Source organism: Oncorhynchus mykiss, chromosome 15, assembly GCF_013265735.2.
Source record: "Oncorhynchus mykiss isolate Arlee chromosome 15, USDA_OmykA_1.1, whole genome shotgun sequence".
Taxonomy (NCBI): Eukaryota; Metazoa; Chordata; class Actinopteri; order Salmoniformes; family Salmonidae; genus Oncorhynchus; species Oncorhynchus mykiss.
The window spans coordinates 77399229-77422993 of NC_048579.1; the positions used below are offsets into that span (position 1 = coordinate 77399229).

Consider the following 23765-nt stretch of genomic DNA (forward strand, 5'->3'; position numbering starts at 1 on the left):
CCTGAGGATTTAACACAGAGTTACAGTTCCTCATCACCTCTCAGGGTTACAGTTCCTCATCACCTCTCAGAGTTACAGTTCCTCATCACCTCTCAGGGTTACAGTTCCTCATCACCTCTCAGGGTTACAGTTCCTCATCACCTCTCAGAGTTACAGTTCCTAATCACCTCTCAGGGTTACAGTTCCTCATCACCTCTCAGAGTTACAGTTCCTCATCACCTCTCAGGGTTACAGTTCCTCATCACCTCTCAGGGTTACAGTTCCTCATCACCTCTCAGAGTTACAGTTCTTCATCACCTGAGAGTTTAACACAGAGTTACAGTTCCTCATCACCTGAGGATTTAACACAGAGTTACAGTTCCTCATCACCTCTCATAGTTACAGTTCCTCATCACCTGAGGGTTTAACACAGAGTTGCAGTTCCTCATCACCTCTCAGGATTACAGTTCCTCATCACCTGAGGGTTTAACACAGAGTTACAGTTCCTCATCACCTCTCAGAGTTACAGTTCTTCATCACCTGAGGAGTTAACACAGAGTTACAGTTCCTCATCACCTCTCAGAGTTACAGTTCCTCATCACCTCTCAGGGTTACAGTTCCTCATCACCTCAGAGTTTAACACAGAGTTACAGTTCCTCATCCCCTCTCTCTTTCTCCAAGGTCCACACATAACTATGTTTTAGTGGAAAGGGTGAAGAATGGATGAAGTCAGAGAGAGAGAAACATGGCATCTCAGAGAGAGAGAGAGAGAGACACGGCATCTCAGAGACAGAGAGACATGGCATCTCAGAGAGAGAGAGACATGGCATCTCAGAGAAACAGAGACATGGCATCTCAGAGAGAGAGAGACATGGCATCTCAGAGAGAGAGACATGGCATCTCAGAGAGAGAGACATGGCATCTCAGAGAGAGAGAGAGAGAGAAAGACATGGCATCTCAGAGAGAGAGAGAGAAAGACATGGCATCTCAGAGAGAGAGAGAGAGAAAGACATGGCATCTCAGAGAGAGAGAGAGAGAGATGGCATCTCAGAGAGGGAGAGAGAGAGATGGCATCTCAGAGAGAGAGAGAGAGCCCAGGGGAGGGTGACTGATGCTGAACTGGTCTTTGCCTTTTAGCCAGGAGGGGTAACAGGAGGGGTAACAGGAGGGGTAAGAGGAGGAGTAACAGGAGGGGTAACAGGAGGGTTAACAGGAGGGGTAACATGAGGGGTAACAGGAGGGTTAACAGGAGGGTCAACAGGAGGTGTAGCAGGAGGGTTAACAGGAGGTGTAACAGGAGGGGTAAGAGGAGGGGTAACAGGAGGGGTAACAGGTGGGTAAGACAAGGGCAACAACACACATCATACATGCCAACCTGTAATGAGAACAATAACAGACCATAAGACTACGGTCCTTTTCATAATGCTACAGCAGATTTAATTCAGGATATCTGTGTGATCTGGCTTGATGCTGAACAAAGGGTCCAATACACCTGGTCATTAGTTACTTCAATATGACTATCATGAGTCCCTGATATGTTCTGTTTCTTTGTGCTGCCATACAACTGGAATGAGGTCAGGGAAACTGCCCAAAGCAGTGCTCAGAGAGGCACTCTTTGCTCTAAGAGAGCAGAAAGAAAGAAAGAAATAGAGAGGGAGAGCGAGAGCCACAGAACCGTGTCTGTGATAAGGCTGACAACACTGCAGGCTAGATCAGCTTTAACACCCTGTAGGCTACTGGCAGCCATCTTGTAAAAGCTTGAGAAACCTCCAGAGGATGCTTTGGAAGTGATGGAGGATTCCGGAACACTACAACACTGGCCACTCTCCATTTTTAACAGACAACTACATCCACTTTACAGCCATTTTAACAGACACGTACAGCCAAGTACAGGCACTTTAAGGCAATACTATCAGACATGGGCTCTATAAATATTCTCATCCACTAACAGGTTGTGAGAGGAGTGCTAGGGGAAAACGCAGAACTCCTCCTGTAAATGTTTGAGACAGCTTTCTAGTTTTCCATTTTCTGACTGTATGGTACTGGATGAAACTAAACCCATACTGATCAAGCAGGTGCTTCTGTCCGAAACTAAAGATGCATCTCATTTCTGAGACCACTGACTGTAAGGTGGTGCTCTTTTTCATGGTCCTTCGGGACAGATATTTGTCATGGTCCTTTGGGACAGATATTTTTCACGGTCCTTCAGGAACAGATATTTGTCATGGTCCTTCGGGACAGATATTTTTTACGGTCCTTCGGGACAGATATTTGTCATGGTCCTTCTGGACAGATATTTTTCATGGTCCTTCGGGACAGATATTTGTCATGGTCCTTTGGGACAGATATTTGTCATGGTCCTTCGGGACAGATATTTGTCATGGTCCTTCGGGACAGATATTTTTTACGGTCCTTCGGGACAGATATTTTTCATGGTCCTTCGGGACAGATATTTGTCATGGTCCTTTGGGACAGATATTTGTCATGGTCCTTCGGGACAGATATTTTTTACGGTCCTTCTGGACAGATATTTGTCATGGTCCTTCTGGACAGATATTTTTCATGGTCCTTCGGGACAGATATTTGTCATGGTCCTTCGGGACAGATATTTGTCATGGTCCTTCGGGACAGATATTGTCATGGTCCTTCAGGAACAGATATTTGTCATGGTCCTTCGGGACAGATATTTGTCATGGTCCTTCGGGACAGATATTTGTCATGGCCCTTCGGGACAGATATTTGTCATGGTCCTTCAGGAACAGATATTTGTCATGGTCCTTCGGGACAGATATTTGTCATGGTCCTTCTGGACAGATATTTGTCATGGCCCTTCTGGACAGATATTTTTCATGGCCCTTCTGGACAGATATTTGTCATGGCCCTTCTGGACAGATATTTGTCATGGCCCTTCTGGACAGATATTTTTCATGGTCCTTCGGGACAGATATTTGTCATGGCCCTTCTGGACAGATATTTGTCATGGTCCTTCTGGACAGATTTTTTTCATGGTCCTTCAGGACAGATATTTTTCATGGTCCTTTGGGACAGATATTTGTCGTGGTCCTTGGACAGATAGGAACAATAGTCCTGGGACATGATCAGTAGGGACAGAGTGTAGTTGGCAGCCTCTAGAGATAAGGAATCTATTGAGGAGCTCAACCTGGTCTAGACAGCAGCTTTACGGAGGTAAGCTTTTGTCCCTGCTCTCTTCTGGCTTTGGCTTTAGCAGTTTGCCAGTCCTCTGTCCCTTCAGAAGTTCTCTATTGGCCTTAGCAGTTAGCCAGTCCTCTGTCCCTTCAGAAGTTCCCTATTGGCCTTAGCAGTTAGCCAGTCCTCTGTCCCTTCAGAAGTTCCCTATTGGCCTTAGCAGTTAGCCAGTCCTCTGTCCCTTCAGAAGTTCTCTATTGGCCTTAGCAGTTAGCCAGTCCTCTGTCCCTTCAGAAGTTCCCTATTGGCTTTAGCAGTTAGCCAGTCCTCTGTCCCTTCAGAAGTTCTCTATTGGCCTTAGCAGTTAGCCAGTCCTCTGTCCCTTCAGAAGTTCCCTATTGGCCTTAGCAGTTAGCCAGTCCTCTGTCCCTTCAGAAGTTCTCTATTGGCCTTAGCAGTTAGCCAGTCCTCTGTTCCTTCAGAAGTTCTCTATTGGCCTTAGCAGTTAGCCAGTCCTCTGTCCCTTCAGAAGTTCCCTATTGGCCTTAGCAGTTAGCCAGTCCTCTGTCCCTTCAGAAGTTCCCTATTGGCCTTAGCAGTTAGCCAGTCCTCTGTCCCTTCAGAAGTTCTCTATTGGCCTTAGCAGTTAGCCAGTCCTCTGTCTCTTCAGAAGTTTTCTATTGGCCTTAGCAGTTAGCCAGTCCTCTGTCTCTTCAGAAGTTCCCTATTGGCCTTAGCAGTTAGCCAGTCCTCTGTTCCTCTCCCTTTTTTTAACGTAAAACCAGTAAAATACAGCACGACACAAATATTCAAGAAAAACAATTACATTTCTCAATAAGAAGCTCCCCAATCAATACTCTAAATTGCCCGAGCAGCACCAGAACATTCCATTGTAATCTATGTTGTAGTTTGTTCCAGTAACGAGGTGCTTTTAAACTAAAAGTGCTTTACCTAGTTCAGTAGCCGAGGAACATCAAGAGTTAGTGAAGGGGTTTGGTACCTCAAGATTTTATATTTTAACAGCAAAGTTAGATAAAGTCAATCAATCAAAATGTATTTTATGAAGCCCTTTTTATTTTTACATCAGCCGATGTCACGACGTGCTGTACAGAAACCCAGCCTGAAACCACAAACAGCAAGCCATGCAGATGGTAACTCAGGAGCTTGTATGGTTGAGCTTTGTTAACAAAAAATGGAATAATGTAGTGACCAATGGGACTTTAATGAAGACAAACTGAACCTTTTAATACAGGATGTCGTGATGAGTTTTAAAAACGGTCACCTGTGATAAAGCAAAGGGTGCTGTGGTAGACAGCATCCACAGGTTTCAGAGTAGTGGCTGCTACAATCTGGTAAATGATGTCACCATAGTCAAGAACTGTCTGGAAAGTCTACTGTACATTCTGCTTTCTGCTATTTAGGAAGAGGTAAGATCGATAATAAAATAAATAAGCCCATATTAAATGCTTGCTTTTTTACCTAGATCCGTTAGATTTTTAAAACATTACATTTTTGTCAATACAAATGCCCAGATATTTATAGGGGCGAACTCGATCGATGGGAGAACCATGTAAGGAATAAATATGAGGTTCATCTGAAACATTTTTTTGCGAGAATTACAGAGCATAGATTAAGTGTTGCCCACATTAAGTTGTTTTATGCCAACCAGGGCTTTCTGTTATGTAACAAGGTCAGATTGAAGATCTACCAACCAGGGCTTTCTGTTGGGTAACAAGGTCAGATTGAAGATCTTCCAACCAGGGCTTTCTGTTAGGTAACAAGGTCAGATTGAAGATCTAACAACCAGGGCTTTCTGTTATGTAACAAGGTCAGATTGAAGATCTAACAACCAGGGCTTTCTGTTAGGTAACAAGGTCAGATTGAAGATCTAACAACCAGGGCTTTCTGTTATGTAACAAGGTCAGATTGAAGATCTACCAACCAGGGCTCTCTGTTAGGTAACAAGGTCAGATTGAAGATCTAACAACCAGGGCTTTCTGTTGGGTAACAAGGTCAGATTGAAGATCTAACAACCAGGGCTTTCTGTTATGTAACAAGGTCAGATTGAAGATCTAACAACCAGGGCTTTCTGTTGGGTAACAAGGTCAGATTGAAGATCTAAGAACCGGGGCTTTCTGTTAGGTAACAAGGTCAGATTGAAGATCTAACAACCAGGGCTTTCTGTTAGGTAACAAGGTCAGATTGAAGATCTAACATAGCCTGTTCAACAATTGGGGCAACGGCATAAGTAACAGTCTAGTCTGCATACAGATAAACATTACACGTTAACAGACAGACCCATAGTATTTATATTAATAGGCAAAGAGAACAGGTCCCAATACTGACCCCTGCAGTACACATGTTGTAATATCCAGGAAACTAGACTTGACACAATCAAAAAATCACACATTGTGTCCTGTCTGACATAATTCTCAAACCCCTGCCAGGCCTATTTCATCCAGGCCTATTTCATCCAGGCCTATTTCAGTCAGGCCTATTTCATCCAGGCCTATTTCATTCAGGCCTATTTCAGTCAGCCTTTTAATGAGTAATAGTCAACAGTGTCAAAGGCCTTGGAAAAGTATATAAATAAGGCAGCACAATGGTTTGTACCATGTAAACAACTTAACACATCATCTAGAACAAGCGTAGCAGCTGAAACGTTGCTACAGTGCCTTCAGAAAGCATTCATATCCCTTGACTTATTCCACAGTGTTGTTACAGCCTCAAAATTAATTACATCAATTTTTTTTCGCACCCATCTACAAGCAATAACCCATAATGACAAAGCAAAAACATGCATAGCTTTTGCAAAGACTATAAAATAAAGAAAAACCCTTGAATGAGTAGGGGTGTTCAAACTTTTGACTGTACCGTAAGTATTCAGACCCCTGAGTCAATACTTTGTAGAAGCACCTTTGGCAGTGATTACAGCTGGAAGTCTTTCTGGGTAAGTCTCAGAGCTTTCCAAACTTGAATTTTGCAATATTTGCCCATTATTCTTCAATTTTTTTTTTTATCAAACTCTGTTAAATTGGTTGGTGATCATTGCTAGACAACCCTTTTCAGGTCTTGACATAGATTGTCAAGTAGATTCAAGTCAAACGTGTAACTCAACCACTCAGGAACATTCACTGTCCTCTTGGTAAGCAGCTCCAGTGTAGATTTGGCCTTGCGGTTTAGGTTATTGTCCTGCTGAAAGATGAATTCATCTTCCAGTGTCTGGTGGCAAGACAAAAGGGGTAAGTCAGTTGTACAACTGAATGCCTTCAACTGAAATGTGTCTTCCGCATTTAACCCCTCTGAATCAGAGAGCCGAATGAACCAGGTATTCCTCAAGGATTCTGCCTGTGCTTCGCTCCATTCCGTTTCTTTTTTTTAAAATCCTGAAACACTCCCAGGTCCTTAACGATGACAAGAATAGCCATAAAATGATACGGCCACCACTATGCTTGAAAATATGGAGAGTGATACTCAGTAATGTATTGGATTTGCTCCAAACATTGCACTTTGTATTCAAGACAAAGCTATTTGCTTTGCCACATTTTTTTGCAGTTTTACTTTTGTGCAATGTTGCAAACAGGATGCACGTTTTGTACAGGCTTTGTTTTTTTCCCTCTGTCATTTAGGTCGGTATTGTGGAGTAACTACAATGTTGTTGATCCATCCTCAGTTTCCTCCTATCACAGCCATTAAACTCAAACTGTTTTCAAGGTGAAATCCCTGTGCTGTTTCCTTCCTCTCTGGCAACTAAGTTAGGAAGGGCGCCTGCATCTTTGTAGTGACTGAGTGTATTGACACGCCATCCAAAGCGTAATTAATAACTTCACCATGCTCAAAGGGATAATAACAGGTGCCGTTTGTTGCAAGGCATTGAATAACCTCCCAGGTATTTGAGGTTGAATCTGTGTTTGAAATTCACTGCTTGACTGAAGGACCTTACAGATAGATAGTTGTGTGGGGGGGTACAGAGATCAGGTAGTCATTCAAAAAAACAAATTAAACACTATTATTATCCGCACAGAGTGAGTCCATGTGACTTGTTAAGCACATTTTTACTCCTGAACTTAGTTAGGCTTGCCATAACAAAGGGGTTGAATAGTTATTGACTCAGGACATTTCAGCTTTTCATTTTTAATTAATTTGTACAAATGTCTAAAAACATAATTCCACTTTGACATTATGGGGTATTGTGTTTAGGACAGTAACAAGACATCTCAATTGAATCCATTTTAAATTCAGGCTGCGTGAACACTTTCTGTAGATTCTGTATGTATCAAAGATCTCAGAGCAGAAGTACTGGTTTAGGATCAGGATTTATCATAATTAATAAGATTGCATGGACAGGGAAAACCAGATCCTAGATCAGCACTCCTTCTCTAAGACGCTTGATACAGGGCATTCAGAAAGTATTCATATCCGTTGATACAGGGCATTCAGAAAGTATTCATATCTGTTGATACAGGGCATTCAGAAAGTATTCATATCCGTTGATACAGGGCATTCAGAAAGTATTCATATCTGTTGATACAGGGCATTCAGAAAGTATTCATATCCGTTGATACAGGGCATTCAGAAAGTATTCATATCCGTTGATACAGGGCATTCAGAAAGTATTCATATCCGTTGATACAGGGCATTCAGAAAGTATTCATATCTGTTGATACAGGGCATTCAGAAAGTATTCATATCCGTTGATACAGGGCATTCAGAAAGTATTCATATCCGTTGATACAGGGCATTCAGAAAGTATTCATATCCGTTGATACAGGGCATTCAGAAAGTATTCATATCTGTTGATACAGGGCATTCAGAAAGTATTCATATCTGTTGATACAGGGCATTCAGAAAGTATTCATATCTGTTGATACAGGGCATTCAGAAAGTATTCATATCCGTTGATACAGGGCATTCAGAAAGTATTCATATCCGTTGACTTCTTCCACATTATGTTACGTGGCCTTGTTCTAAAAAGTCTACACACAATACCCCATAACGACGTCACATGTAGCCCATAATGTCATCCTTGATACGTTTTAATGACGTTTTAATGATTTTAATGATTATTTATGATTTTTATGAATTTGACATAATTTGGAAAGGTCCCAAAGGAATTGTCCATAGAACTCTGAGACTCTGTGTCGATGCACAGATCTGGGGAATGTCTGCAGTATTGAAGGTTCCCAAGGACACAGTGGCTTCAATCATTCTTTTTTTTTCTTACCTCCTTTTTTCTCCCCAATTTCGTGGTATCCAATTGTTTAGTAGCTACTATCTTGTCTCATCGCTACAACTCCCATACGGGCTCGGGAGAGACGAAGATTGAAAGTCATGAGTCCTCCGATACACAAAAAAAGTATTCATATCCGTTGATACAGGGCATTCGTAAAGTATTCATATCCGTTGACACAGGGCATTCAGAAAGTATCCATATCCGTTGATACAGGGCATTCGGAAATTATTCATATCCGTTGATACAGGGCATTCGTAAATTATTCATATCCATTGATACAGGGCATTCAGAAAGTATTCATATCCGTTGATACAGGGCATTCAGAAAGTATTCATATCCGTTGATACAGGGCATTCAGAAAGTATTCATATCCGTTGATACAGGGCATTCAGAAAGTATTCATATCCGTTGACTTCTTCCACATTATGTTACGTGGCCTTGTTCTAAAAAGTCTACACCCCATAACGACGTCACAAAAGCCCATAATGTCATCCTTGATACGTTTTAATGATTTTAATGATTATTTATGATTTTTATGAATTTGACATAATTTGGAAAGGTCCGTAGAACTCTGAGACTCTGTGTCGATGCACAGATCTGGGGAATGTCTGCAGTATTGAAGGTTCCCAAGGACACAGTGGCTTCAATCATTCTTTTTTTTTCTTACCTCCTTTTTTCTCCCCAATTTCGTGGTATCCAATTGTTTAGTAGCTACTATCTTGTCTCATCGCTACAACTCCCGTACGGGCTCGGGAGAGACGAAGATTGAAAGTCATGAGTCCTCCGATACACAACCCAACCAAGCCGCACTGCTTCTCAACCTGGAAGCCAGCCGCACCAATGTGTCGGAGGAAACACCGTGCACCTGGCAACCTTGGTTAGCGCGCACTGCGCTCGGCTCGCCACAGGAGTCGCTGATGAGACAAAGATATCCCTACCGGCCAAGCCCTCCCTAACCTGGACAACGCTAGGCCAATTGTGCGTCGCCCCGTTACGACAGAGCCTGGGCGCGAACCCAGAGTCTCTGATGGCACAGCACTGCAGTACAGCGCCCTTAACCACTGCACCACCCGGGAGGCCCCAATACATCAAAATAAAGCTGAACTTCTTGTTAATCCAGCCGCAGGTTTCAAAAAGGCTTTACGGCGAAAGCACAATGCGATTATCTGAGGACAGCGCCCTGCATACAAAACCATGAAAAACATATTTCAACCAGGCAGGTGCGAGACGAAAGTCAGAAATAGCGATATAATAAATGCCTTACCTATGATGATCTTCTTCTGTTGGCACTCCAAAAGGTCCCAGTTACATCACAAATGGTCATTTTGTTCGATAATGGCCTTCTTTGTATCCATAAAAACTCAGTCAATAATCCACCCAGTTTCCCTCCATCAAAATGCACACAAAATGAATCCCAAACGTTACTAATAAACTTTTCCAAAAAAGTCAAACAACGTTTATAATCAAACCTTAGGTACTCTAATAACTAAATAAACTATAAAATTTAAGACAGAGAATTATTGTCTTTACCGGAGAAAAATACCAAAGAACGCGCTCTCATTCACGTGCCAAAATGGGAGACACCTAGAAAAACTACAATTTCCAAAACCCAGCTTGAAACTCTTTCTAAAGACTGTTGACATCTAGTGGAAGCCCTAGGAACTGCAATCTGGGAGGACTTTACCTTATAATAAAAGTGACAGCCATTGAAAACAGTGGTAGGCTGTAAACATTTGTTTTGGGATGGTTTGTCCTCTGGGTTTTGCCTGCCATATCAGTTCTGTTATACTCACAGAATTTTTTACAGTTTTAGAAACTTTAGAGCGTTCTCTATCCAAATATACCAATTATATGCATATCCTAGCTTCTGGGCCTGAGTAACAGGCAGTTTACTTTGGGCACGCTTTTCATCCGGATGTCAAAATACTGCCCCCTATTCCAAACAAGTTTTAAGTACAGCAACTCTTGTTCACTAAAGAAGTGATACCTCCTAGCCTTTGCGTTAGCGCAGCAACTGTAGACGTGGGCTAGGAGAGGACGGACAGAGTGTCTCTTCTACTACACGACGACGGTATTACCTAGTATCCTTTCTACCACTAGACATTCTTCAAAGGACAACCCGGCCTACTATCTATGACCAATCTACAAAAGCACAGCTCAGAGTGAATATTTATTGCATTTTCCTTTTTCAAATGGTTGGTAATTTAGAATGCATAAGATACTGTATTTACGATAGCTTCTCCCCTTGTTACTCAGTCTTCCCGCTCTTTCACACAAACCCAACCCCCTTTCTTTGTGTAACCAGCCGTCATATCTGTTCCGTCCGCTAGGGACGTTTTCCTTTATGACATAATTTGTAATCAATGTATGAGCCATTCTGTGTAGATGTAACTCTGTGTGATTATTTAGGTATTTAGTAAATACATAATTAAACCAAATGTTGTATTGCTGATTAAACTTCTTAGCCAGGGTTCGTGAAGATAACCAATAATTTACCACTTTCAGATGAGACTAAATAAGGTGACGATTAAATATTGACTGCTATTGATGTAAAAGATTGCTAGGTTTATTCGGAAGATAACAGCTCTGTAAACATTATTTTGTGGTGCCTCGACTTTCTAGTTAATTGCATTTACCTGATTAGCTTAATCAGGTAATATTAATTACAGAGAAATGATTTCATAGAATAGCATGTCATTTCACTTGATTCGACATAGCCAAAGACACGACACTGATAATAGCTGCGCAGCGACGCTCCCCATCCAACCTGACAGAGCTTGAGAGGATCTGCAGAGAAGAATGGGGGAAACTCCCCAAATACAGGTGTGCCAAGCTTGTAGCTTCATACCCAAGAAGACTCAAGGGTGTAATCGCTGCCAAAGGTGCTTCAACAAAGTACTGAGTAAAGTGTGTGAATACCAAACCCATTTTGGGACTTTCATTATGGGGTATTGTGTGTTGATTGATGAGGTGAAAAAATGATTTAAATCCGTTTCAGAATAAGTCTGTAATGTAACAAAATGTGGAAAAAGTCAAGGTGTCTGAATACTTTCTGAATGCACTGTACATACGGCCCCAGGTCTAAAACCAGACTGGTGCACATTTAGAAGAGAATGACAAGTTAAAAGCTGAGAGTTGGCCTGGGATTCTAAAAGTTTGGAAAGGCAAGATGCCTCAGTGCTTTCTCACTGAAGCATCCGTCTCAGACTCTCCATAGTCTGTTGCTCCCAGGGGGGGCGATGCAGAGCCTAATACCCCAGCTCAGTGCACTGTTCCCTTCCTTGCTACCTCCTGAAGACCCCCTCATCGGTCTGGAGGGGAGAGATAAGGACTGGCTTAGCTTCTCTGAGTCTGAAGTCACACTTCCTATCAACCATACATGTGGTATTTACAGGTGTGTTAGTCACTGTCTGCTTTTGAAATGGCACCCTATTCCCATAGCACTCTGGTCAAAAGTAGTGCACTTACATAGGGGAATAGGGTGTAAACTCTGATCAAAAGTAGTGCACTATGTAGAGAATAGGGTGCCACTTGGGATGCAAGCACAACTCACTTATATAAAGCTAGGAAGAGAACTCTCCAGTCAAATGATCTGCCAATCAGTTAACATGTTGGAGCTACTGGTGTGCTGAGGGAGCTCACCTGGACAGACATGACACAGCCACCTGCTCACCTACAGCCCCATGAATACACAAGCTTTTCCTGGAATTGTCAGAGGACTCAAAACACCAATAATATATGATTGTCATACCATGACTTACCGGTTATTAAAATAGTCGCCCACTCATATACATATATATATATATATATACAGGACCAGTCAAAAACTTGGACAAACCTACTCATTGAAGGGTTTTTCTTAATTTTTTACTATTTTCTACATTGTAGAATAATAGCGAAGACATCAAAACTATGAAGTAACACATATGGAATCATGTAGTAACCAAAAAATGTCATTAGTATTAGAGCAACCAATGACAACAGTGAGGGGTATGTCATTAGCATTACAGCAACCAATGACAACAGTGAGGGGCGTGTCATAACTGTTAGAGCAACCAATGACAACAGTGAGCGGCGTGTCATAACTGTTAGAGCAAACAATAACAGTGAGGGGCGTGTCATAACTGTTAGAGCAATCAATGACAACAATGAAGGACGTGTCATAACTGTTAGAGCAACCAATGACAACAGTGAGGGGCGTGTCATAACTGTTAGAGCAACCAATGACAACAGTGAGGGGCGTGTCATAACTGTTAGAGCAAACAATGACAACAGTTAGGGGCGTGTCATCACTATTAGGTTAATTAGAATGAATTGAGTGAAACTGTTTTTTTTTAAAACAATAGTTTACAGCATATTGAATATATTAGGCTACTGTTATCACATGGAAACATAATTAGATGTTGTACAGAAATATTAGCATCAACATACATTGTTTAATTTAATTCCACAAACACATAATTGTTTCCAATAATCTTTTGGTTCAACCCTAATGCCTAATAAGCATCATCAACAGGGGGGAACATATTGGGTGTACGATGATAACCTGTGGAAAGAATTTACAGATTTTTAAAATACTTGTTCATAAAAAATATATATTGTTCATAAGAAGGGTCTGAGATCTAAGTCAATATTCAGACCACTAGGGGTCCATGTTTTTAGACAGGATATAGGCCTCCCTCTGTCGTAAGTAGGATCTCCATGTTACCTCCTCTCCTTGGTAGAGCAACATGCCTGTGTATTTGAGGGAGGATATGGGACGGTCAACGAAGTGAGCTGCTACTGGATGGATATTCAGCGTTCTTACCTGTTTGAGCTGCAGTGTTCAGCTATGTGTTGTTTCAGACGGCTTACAACAGCTGGCAGTCTTAGCTATATTAATACTGGCACTTGCTATGAGCCATCTGCTGGTCTCAAGATGTGTGAAGTTTTCTTTCATTTGTAAAGTGCTATTTTTTTCCCACACAATTTGCAGGCTTTCAAACACGCGCAGCCAATCCACCAGCACCATGCATCCATAACTCACAAGTAGTTTGTTACAAAACCACGATAGCACCTATAGCTCTCATCTCAAAGAACAACTTCATTTTCTCTGGGTTATTTATCCAAAGTCTATGCTAGAAAAGTTTTTGATATCTGATCTCATTTTATTCTTCAAGTCGAGGCCAACAGAATACTTGTATTTTGGTTTTACTCCCCTTTCTGTGTGACAGGAGGACAGGCATGCAGAGTTAGGGGCCTCAGGCTGTAGCCTAGAAAGTGACATTGCAACTTGAGGTCATTTCCTATGGGACAAGGATATGAAAATCCTCACACTGTTTTTTTTTGCTACAAACGCTCTGAACAGACCAGCGATACCGTTTCATTCAGACGGTCCTATTCAGATGTTGATTCTCAGACACTGACTGGCACCCTATTCACTATATAGTGCACTACTTTTGACCAGAGCCCTAGGCTAAGTAGTGCACTACGTAGGGAATAGTGTGCCATTTGGGAAGCGGACTCTATTTCTAGGAACGAATTCCAAATCTCTCACAACAACAAGAGAGACCGGAGAGAACAGCACATCAGCTGAGAGCCAACAGATTCATTGTCGCATCGGTAAATAACTAACCTGAAAAAGTGTCCCGTTGTCTCACTGTTACGTCAAGCGTTTGAAAGAGCGACATTCATTGTATTGGAAAACAAAACAAAAAGGTATATAATAGTCCCTTTGTGTCAAAGTAAAATAGAGAACAAAAATAAGGGACATTATATGGGACATTATGGTTCATTTAGTTATATTTCTAGCCACAGGATATGTGGAACTGTGAACAGACTGGCCACGCCCGTTGAGACATGGAGAGAACCTCAATTGCTTTTCCTTGATTCTTCGCATCCTCTCTTCTCACCTCCTCCTTAAAACCCATTGGATGAGAAGGTAAGAGTTCCCTCCCCATCTGACCATTTCATCCAATGCGTGTTGAGAAGGAAGTGGAGGCTGCTAGAAATCAAGGAAAGGCCATTGAGATCCTCCCATAGACGGCTGTCAGGACTGGGAGAGACACCTGAACAGAGGGGAGATGGACACTGATACTCCTAGCACATTAAGCAATTACAAAGAGGAGTCATGAAATTCAGCTTCTTTAAAAGATTTCAAAACATAATTGGTTGTCAAAGACGGTATCAAATATATATATATACACAGTACAAACTGCTGCAATAGACAAATCTGTACACAGAAAGATTCAGGTACGAACAGTCTTCCAGCATTACTGTTTCTGATAAATCCCTTGAAGGCTGAGACCTTCATCATGCAACATAATCAATGACCACATCAACTCCTTTACAATCTTCCCCACAGTGTCGATGTTAAACCCACCAAGAACCTTACTCGCTGCGTTTTGGGAGGCGGGTGAAGCTAACGGATTATATAAACGAGTACACGGGAAGTAAGTCTGTCTGTATATGTTGACAAAGGCCTCATGGTTGGCTAAGCATGAACTCTACATCATTTAAAAAAAAAAAAAAACGTTGCTGTAAGGTTGGGTGTTTGTTGAAGCAACTTCTGGGAACCTCCAGTCCAGAGGAACAGACATCTAACTACTTGTACATACATTATCGCCATGCCAACCCACACATTCTAGTACGATTAACAATATGGATTCAGAAACAAAACACATTTTTTTCAATATAAATCATGTCTCTTTCAGTCTTACCAAATCAGATGTCGGTAAAGGCAGCGGCATAGAAAACCACTGAGTGGACAAAACATTAGGAACACTTTCTTAATATTGAGTTGCAATCCCCTTTCGCCCTCAGAACAGCCTCAATTCATCAGGACGTGGACTCTACAAGGTGTTGAAAGCGTTCCACAGGGATGCTGGTCCATGTTGACTCCAGTGTTTCCCACAGTTGTGTCAAGTTGGCTGAATGTCCTTTGGATGGTGGACCATTGTTAATACACACGCACGGAAACTGTTGAAAAATCCAGCAGCGTTGCAGTTCTTCACACACTTAAACTGGTGCGGCTGGCGCCTACTACCATACCCCGTTCAAAGGCACTTCAATATTTTGTCTTGACCCTTCACCATCGGAATGGCACACAATCCATGTCTCAAGGATTAACCCTCCTTCTTTAACCTGTCTCCTCCACCTTCATCTTTAACCTGTCTCCTCCACCTTCATCTACACTGATTGAAGAGGATTTAACAAGTGACCTCAATAAGGGATCATATCTTTGACCTGGATTCACCTGGTCAGTCTATGTCATGGATTCACCTGGTCAGTCTATGTCATGGATTCACCTGGTCAGTCTACATCATGGATTCACCTGGTCAGTCTACGTCATGGATTCACCTGGTCAGTCTACGTCATGGATTCACCTGGTCAGTCTATGTCATGGATTCACCTGGTCAGTCTATGTCATGGATTCACCTGGTCAGTCTATGTCATGGATTCACCTGGTCAGTCTATGTCATGGATTCACCTGGTCAGTCTATGTCATGGATTCACCTGGTCAGTCTATGTCATGGATTCACCTGGTCAGTCTATGTCATGGATTCACCTGGTCAGTCTATGTCATGGATTCACCTGGTCAGTCTATGTCATGGATTCACCTGGTCAGTCTGTCATGGATTCACCTGGTCAGTCTGTCATGGATTCACCTGGTCAGTCTATGTCATGGATTCACCTGGTCAGTCTATGTCATGGATTCACCTGGTCAGTCTATGTCATGGATTCACCTGGTCAGTCTATGTCATGGATTCACCTGGTCAGTCTATGTCATGGATTCACCTGGTCAGTCTATGTCATGGATTCACCTGGTCAGTCTATGTCATGGATTCACCTGGTCAGTCTATGTCATGGATTCACCTGGTCAGTCTATGTCATGGATTCACCTGGTCAGTCTATGTCATGGATTCACCTGGTCAGTCTATGTCATGGATTCACCTGGTCAGTCTATGTCATGGATTCACCTGGTCAGTCTATGTCATGGATTCACCTGGTCAGTCTGTCATGGATTCACCTGGTCAGTCCATGTCATGGATTCACCTGGTCAGTCTGTCATGGATTCACCTGGTCAGTCTATGTCATGGATTCACCTGGTCAGTCTATGTCATGGATTCACCTGGTCAGTCTATGTCATGGATTCACCTGGTCAGTCTATGTCATGGATTCACCTGGTCAGTCTGTCATGGATTCACCTGGTCAGTCCATGTCATGGATTCACCTGGTCAGTCTGTCATGGATTCACCTGGTCAGTCTATGTCATGGATTCACCTGGTCAGTCTATGTCATGGATTCACCTGGTCAGTCTATGTCATGGATTCACCTGGTCAGTCTATGTCATGGATTCACCTGGTCAGTCTGTCATGGATTCACCTGGTCAGTCCATGTCATGGATTCACCTGGTCAGTCTGTCATGGATTCACCTGGTCAGTCTATGTCATGAATTCACCTGGTCAGTCTATGTCATGGATTCACCTGGTCAGTCTATGTCATGGATTCACCTGGTCAGTCTGTCATGGATTCACCTGGTCAGTCTGTCATGGATTCACCTGGTCAGTCTATGTCATGGATTCACCTGGTCAGTCTATGTCATGGATTCACCTGGTCAGTCTATGTCATGCATTCACCTGGTCAGTCTGTCATGGATTCACCTGGTCAGTCTATGTCATGGATTCACCTGGTCAGTCTATTTCATGCATTCACCTGGTCAGTCTATGTCATGCATTCACCTGGTCAGTCTATGTCATGCATTCACCTGGTCAGTCTATGTCATGGATTCACCTGGTCAGTCTATGTTATGTAAAGATCAGGTGTTCTTAATGTTTTGTACACTGTGTAAAATCCATGTCAATAGGCTGCAGGGCAGAAAATCATGTTCATTTGGTAGAGGAGAGTGGCCTTGCCTTGAGATAATACAACCACATCTTCATGAAATAGTTATAATTGAATTACACCTACAGTAGGGCTCCTATTAGCTGAATACTACGGTGAGATATAATAAGCCCCGTTTATATAACACCTTATCCATTCCTCAGCCCTTCCACCTCTATTTAAATGTCAACTACTTCAGCATTACATTTGACTATTCACACGATTCAGGAGCGATTAACAAGTCAAGGTAATAAGGAACAATCTGCTGAACACTAAATACATGGGAGTCAGGGGCAATAAGGAGCAATCTGCTGAACACTAAATACCTGGGAGTCAGGGGCAATAAGGAACAATCTGCTGAACACTAAATACCTGGGAGTCAGGGGCAATAAGGAGCAATCTGCTGAACACTAAATACCTTATAGTTAAGGTAATAAGGAACAATCTGCTGAACACTAAATACCTTATAGTCAGGGGCAATAAGGAACAATCTGCTGAACACTAAATACCTGGGAGTCAGGGGCAATAAGGAACAATCTGCTGAACACTAAATACCTTGGAGTCAGGGGTAATAAGGAACAATCTGCTGAACACTAAATACCTTATAGTCAGGGGCAATAAGGAACAATCTGCTGAACACTAAATACCTGGGAGTCAGGGGCAATAAGGAACAATCTGCTGAACACTAAATACCTGGGAGTCAGGGGCAATAAGGAGCAATCTGCTGAACACTAAATACCTTATAGTTAAGGTAATAAGGAACAATCTGCTGAACACTAAATACCTTATAGTCAGGGGCAATAAGGAACAATCTGCTGAACACTAAATACCTGGGAGTCAGGGGCAATAAGGAACAATCTGCTGAACACTAAATACCTTGGAGTCAGGGGTAATAAGGAACAATCTGCTGAACACTAAATACCTTATAGTCAGGGGCAATAAGGAACAATCTGCTGAACACTAAATACCTGGGAGTCAGGGGCAATAAGGAACAATCTGCTGAACACTAAATACCTTGGAGTCAGGGGTAATAAGGAACAATCTGCTGAACACTAAATACCTGGGAGTCAGGGGCAATAAGGAACAATCTGCTGAACACTAAATACCTGGGAGTCAGGGGCAATAAGGAACAATCTGCTGAACACTAAATACCTTGGAGTCAGGGGTAATAAGGAACAATCTGCTGAACACTAAATACCTTATAGTCAGGGGCAATAAGGAACAATCTGCTGAACACTAAATACCTGGGAGTCAGGGGCAATAAGGAACAATCTGCTGAACACTAAATACCTTGGAGTCAGGGGTAATAAGGAACAATCTGCTGAACACTAAATACCTGGGAGTCAGGGGCAATAAGGAACAATCTGCTGAACACTAAATACCTAGGAGTCAGGGGCAATAAGGAACAATCTGCTGAACACTAAATACCTTGGAGTCAGGGGCAATAAGGAACAATCTGCTGAACACTAAATACCTTGGAGTCAGGGGCAATAAGGAACAATCTGCTGAACACTAAATACCTAGGAGTCAGGGGCAATAAGGAACATTCTGCTGAACAATAAATACCTAGGAGTCAGGGGCAATAAGGAACAATCTGCTGAACACTAAATACCTTGGAGTCAGGGGCAATAAGGAACAATCTGCTGAACACTAAATACCTAGGAGTCAGGGGCAATAAGGAACAATATCCTAAAAAACTCAAAGACCACCCTCGAACAAGACAAATTAGATGATTAACAGACAGAGAATCATTACAAGGTGGGAGAGAGGCAATCCACCTTTTTTCCACTAGGCTGTGAGCCTCGTCTCAGCCACCAGAACCAAATCTCTCACTGGACGAGCGACCGCTGTCAGCCAGGCTGGCTACGATATGTAAACGTCACGCGCTGCGTCCCGTGAGTGTCCCGTTGTTGCCGCTGGGGGTCGTCCTCAGAGACTAAGTCCTGCTGGTCGTCTGGCGGTGTAGAAGGTTCGGGAGAGTCTGGTCTGTCCGTTCTCTCAGTGTCCTCTGACTGGGATGATGACGCCGTGTCTGTGCCGTCGATGAATCCAAGCATCTCAACCACGGAGTTGGGCAAATCCTACACAGATAATAAACATCAGGTTAACGGTCTGGTTGGAAGCAGAGGTCAATAACAAGGTGTTGAAGAGTGTTAGCTATGAATATAGGTACAATCGAATCAAATCAAACTTTATTTGTCACGTACGCCGAATACAACAGGTGTTGACCTTACAGTGAAATGCTTACTCTAACCAATGGTGCGGGAAAAAAGGTGTGTGTGTGTGTGTGTGTGTGTAAGTAAAGAAATAAAACAACAGTAAAAAGACATTTGAAAAAAAACAGAGTAGCAAGTTCAGTAAGTGTTTCAGAATACAGGAACAAACATTCTGAAGGTATCTAATGTTCTGCCACGCAGTTGGGACACATCCTACAAGGACCTCATCAGAGGAAACTATTAAAAACGTGTGTCACAGACACAGTTTTAATGAGGTTTAGTTTCAACTGCATTTATTTCATACACCTTGTGTATATAGTTATACCACCAAGTTGGGGAAATCCTACACAGTTTTGTTATTTTTTTAATAAAATAAATCAAAATAAATATGAAAAACATATATGTCACAGACAGGTTTTTTTGAATGAGGGTTAGATTCAACTGCATTCATTCATACCCCCTGTGTGTTTCTACGACTGTTGGGTAAATTCTATGAAGATATTGTCGGACTAAACAAACAAGTTAACGAGGGTTGTGTTGAAAACCCCCCTTTCACACCCTACGACTGGAAACAGCACAAACCAATTGTATCCCACTTCCTTTCCCTTTCCAACACTCGGCAAACCCTCCATTATTTAACATGGTCCTTCGAGCCGGATGGCTGAGGTTCTCAAAACCCATGCATTGGTCCTTCGAGCCGGATGGGTGAGCTTCTCAAAACCCATGCATTGGTCCTTCGAGCCGGATGGGTGAGCTTCTCAAAACCCATGCATTGGTCCTTCGAGCCGGATGGGTGAGCTTCTCAAAACCCATGCATTGTATTTCAGAATATACTGGAAGCACAAGCGTTCTGAAGATAGATAGATGTCCTATCTTGGGATACATACCTTACAACTCTTCAGCTGCAGGCATATAGCTTCAGCTTTGTTGAGGATGGCCACGATGTCCAGTTTCATCGGCAGTTCATTTATGAGCTGGAAAGAAGGGAGGAGAAAATTATTTGATCAGTGACTTGCTAAAGCAGAGATGGGTAACAGACGGGCAGATCAGTAAAACATACTCTAAGTGTTCAAAACTGCGGGGTCACTTAAAAACGTCCTTTTTTTTTAAAAAGCAATTTTTTTTGTCCATTTAAACTAACATCAAACTGATCAGAAATACAGTGTAGACACTGTTAATGTTGTAAATGACTATTGTTGCTGGAAACGGCTGATTTTTTTATGGAATATCTAAATTAGGCCCGTTATCAGGAACCATCACTCCTGTGTTTCAATGGCACGTTGTGTTAGCCAATCCAAGTTTATCATAACCCTTTTGCAATTATGTTAGCACAGCTGAAAACTATTGAACTGATTTAAAAAAGCAATAAAACTGGCCTTTTTAAACTAGTTGAGTATCTGGAGCATCAACATTTGTGGGTTCAATTACAGGCTCAAAATGGTAATTTCTTCTGAAACTCGTCAGTCTATTCTTGTTCTGAGAAATTAAGGCTATTCCATGAGAGAAATTGCCAAGAAACTTAACATCTCGTACAACGCTGTGTACTCCTCCCGTCACAGAACAACGCAAACTGGCTCTAACCAGAATAGAAAGAGGAGTTGGAGGCCCCGGTGCACAACTGAGCAAGAGGACAAGTACATTAGTGTGTGTAGTTTAAGAAACAGACGCCTCACACGTCCTCAACTGGCAGCTCCATTAAATAGTACCCGCAAAACACCAGTCTCAACGTCAACAGTGAAGAGGCGACTCCGGGATGCTGGCTTTCTAGGCAGAGTTGCAAAGAAAAAGCCATATCTCAGACTGGCCAATGAAAAGAAAAGATTAAGATGTGCAAAAGAACACAGACACTGGACAGAGGAACTCAATGTTGACGTTCAGACTGGTGTTTTGATTAGCAAAACAAATACTTAAGAGCAACAACCAATCCTCTAGAGAGCAACAACCAATCCTCTAGAGAGCAGCAACCAATCCTCTAGAGAGCAACAACCAATCCTCTAGAGAGCAACAACCAATCCTCTAGAGAGCAACAACCAATCCTCTAGAGAGCAAAAAACAATCCTCTAGAGAGCAACAACCAATCCTCTAGAGAGCAACAACCAATCCTCTAGAGAGCAACAACCAATCCTCTAGAGAGCAACAACCAATCCTCTAGAGAGCAACAACCAATCCTCTAGAGAGCAACAACCAATCCTCTAGAGAGCAGCAACCAATCCTCTAGAGAGCAGCAACCAATCCTCTAGAGAGCAGCAACCAATCCTCTAGAGAGCAGCAACCAACCCTCTAGAGAGCAACAACCAATCCTCTAGAGAGCAACAACCAATCCTCTAGAGAGCAACAACCAATCCTCTAGAGAGCAGCAACCAATCCTCTAGAGAGCAAAAACCAATCCTCTAGAGAGCAAAAACCAATCCTCTAGAGAGCAGCAACCAATCCTCTAGAGAGCAGCAACCAATCCTCTAGAGGGCAACAACCAATCCTCTAGAGAGCAACAACCAATCCTCTAGAGAGCAGCAACCAACCCTCTAGAGAGCAGCAACCAATCCTCTAGAGAGCAGCAACCAATCCTCTAGAGAGCAGCAACCAATCCTCTAGAGAGCAACAACCAATCCTCTAGAGAGCAACAACCAATCCTCTAGAGAGCAACAACCAATCCTCTAGAGAGCAACAACCAATCCTCTAGAGAGCAACAACCAATCCTCTAGAGAGCAACAACCAATCCTCTAGAGAGCAGCAACCAATCCTCTAGAGAGCAGCAACCAATCCTCTAGAGAGCAACAACCAATCCTCTAGAGAGCAGCAACCAATCCTCTAGAGAGCAACAACCAATCCTCTAGAGAGCAACAACCAATCCTCTAGAGAGCAGCAACCAATCCTCTAGAGAGCAACAACCAATCCTCTAGAGAGCAACAACCAATCCTCTAGAGAGCAACAACCAATCCTCTAGAGAGCAACAACCAATCCTCTAGAGAGCAACAACCAATCCTCTAGAGAGCAACAACCAATCCTCTAGAGAGCAGCAACCAATCCTCTAGAGAGCAACAACCAATCCCCTAGAGAGCAACAACCAATCCTCTAGAGAGCAACAACCAATCCTCTAGAGAGCAACAACCAATCCTCTAGAGAGCAGCAACCAATCCTCTAGAGAGCAGCAACCAATCCTCTAGAGAGCAACAACCAATCCTCTAGAGAGCAACAACCAATCCTCTAGAGAGCAACAACCAATCCTCTAGAGAGCAACAACCAATCCTCTAGAGAGCAACAACCAATCCTCTAGAGAGCAGCAACCAATCCTCTAGAGAGCAACAACCAATGCTCTAGAGAGCAGCGGGACAGGAACATTTTACATAGCGGTGTTTGATCAATGAAGGGGACATGTGGGATTTAATTACAAAATGAATGAGAAACACCCGTCTCTATTCTACCATCACTTAATGAGGTACCATTATTTCCTTATGGAGTTATGACTTGCCTAGTTAAATAAAGGTTAAATAAATAAAATAAACAATTATCAAGATTTGTAATTCTAAGATGATTGGGTATTCAAATTTGTTTATTTTTGAGTTAACATGCAGTGTTATTTTTTGTGTTCAAAGTGGAAACGACCAGTTCCCAGGGTCCTGGTCTTTGGGTAAATATACAGATGTATTTTGTTCAGTCTGCTCATAGAAATAACAATGTATGTTAATGAGGGTTGCCCCAAATGGAGTGTGATGTGTGTATTGCTGATTTCATGAAATGGAGTGTGATGTGTGTATTGCTGATTTCATTAATTTCTTTGTTTTGATACCAATTTCACCAGATTGGGTCTAATGGAGTGTTGGGGTTCCCCCCGATGGGTTAGGGTGCTAACTTCCTGACCTGGTAACTCTTCAGAGAGGTAGCCAGTAAAATAAGGGAGTGTTGGGGTGCTAACTCCCTGACCTGGCAACTCTTCAGAGAGGTAGCCAGTAAAATAAGGGAGTGTTGGGGTGTTAACTCCCTGACCTGACAACTCTTCAGAGAGGTAGCCAGTAAAATAAGGGAGTGTTGGGGTGTTAACTCCCTGACCTGGTAACTCTTCAGAGAGGTAGCCAGTAAAATAAGGGAGTGTTGGGGTGTTAACTCCCTGACCTGACAACTCTTCAGAGAGGTAGCCAGTAAAATAAGGGAGTGTTGGGGTGTTAACTCCCTGACCTGGTAACTCTTCAGAGAGGTAGCCAGTAAAATAAGGGAGTGTTGGGGTGCTAACTCCCTGACCTGACAACTCTTCAGAGGAGGTAGCCAGTAAAATAAGGGAGTATGAACTAAGTTGGAAAAACGGTTTCAACAGTAACAGTATGTTGTTGTGT

At 42.5% G+C, this 23765-nt stretch overlaps 1 protein-coding gene and 1 long non-coding RNA gene across 2 annotated transcripts in view; one reads left to right on the forward strand and one right to left on the reverse strand.

Annotated features, from left to right (window-relative positions):
* Positions 1–17358: 17358 nt before the first annotated feature.
* LOC118938862 lies at positions 17359–18978 on the forward strand. Its single transcript, XR_005036244.1, has 2 exons — positions 17359–17468; positions 17652–18978. It is a non-coding gene; the product is annotated as an uncharacterized LOC118938862 (long non-coding RNA).
* Positions 18979–19034: 56 nt separating this feature from the next.
* The window catches only part of LOC110515635 (TBC1 domain family member 15), an 88540-nt gene continuing 83809 nt past the window's right edge, over positions 19035–23765 (reverse strand). The window contains exons 16-17 of the mRNA XM_036945427.1: positions 20325–20411; positions 19035–19302 (exon numbers count right to left, since the gene is read on the reverse strand). Coding sequence (XP_036801322.1) covers positions 19072–19302; positions 20325–20411 — 318 coding nt within the window. The 3' untranslated portion in view covers positions 19035–19071. The remainder of the gene's footprint in view (positions 19303–20324; positions 20412–23765) is intronic.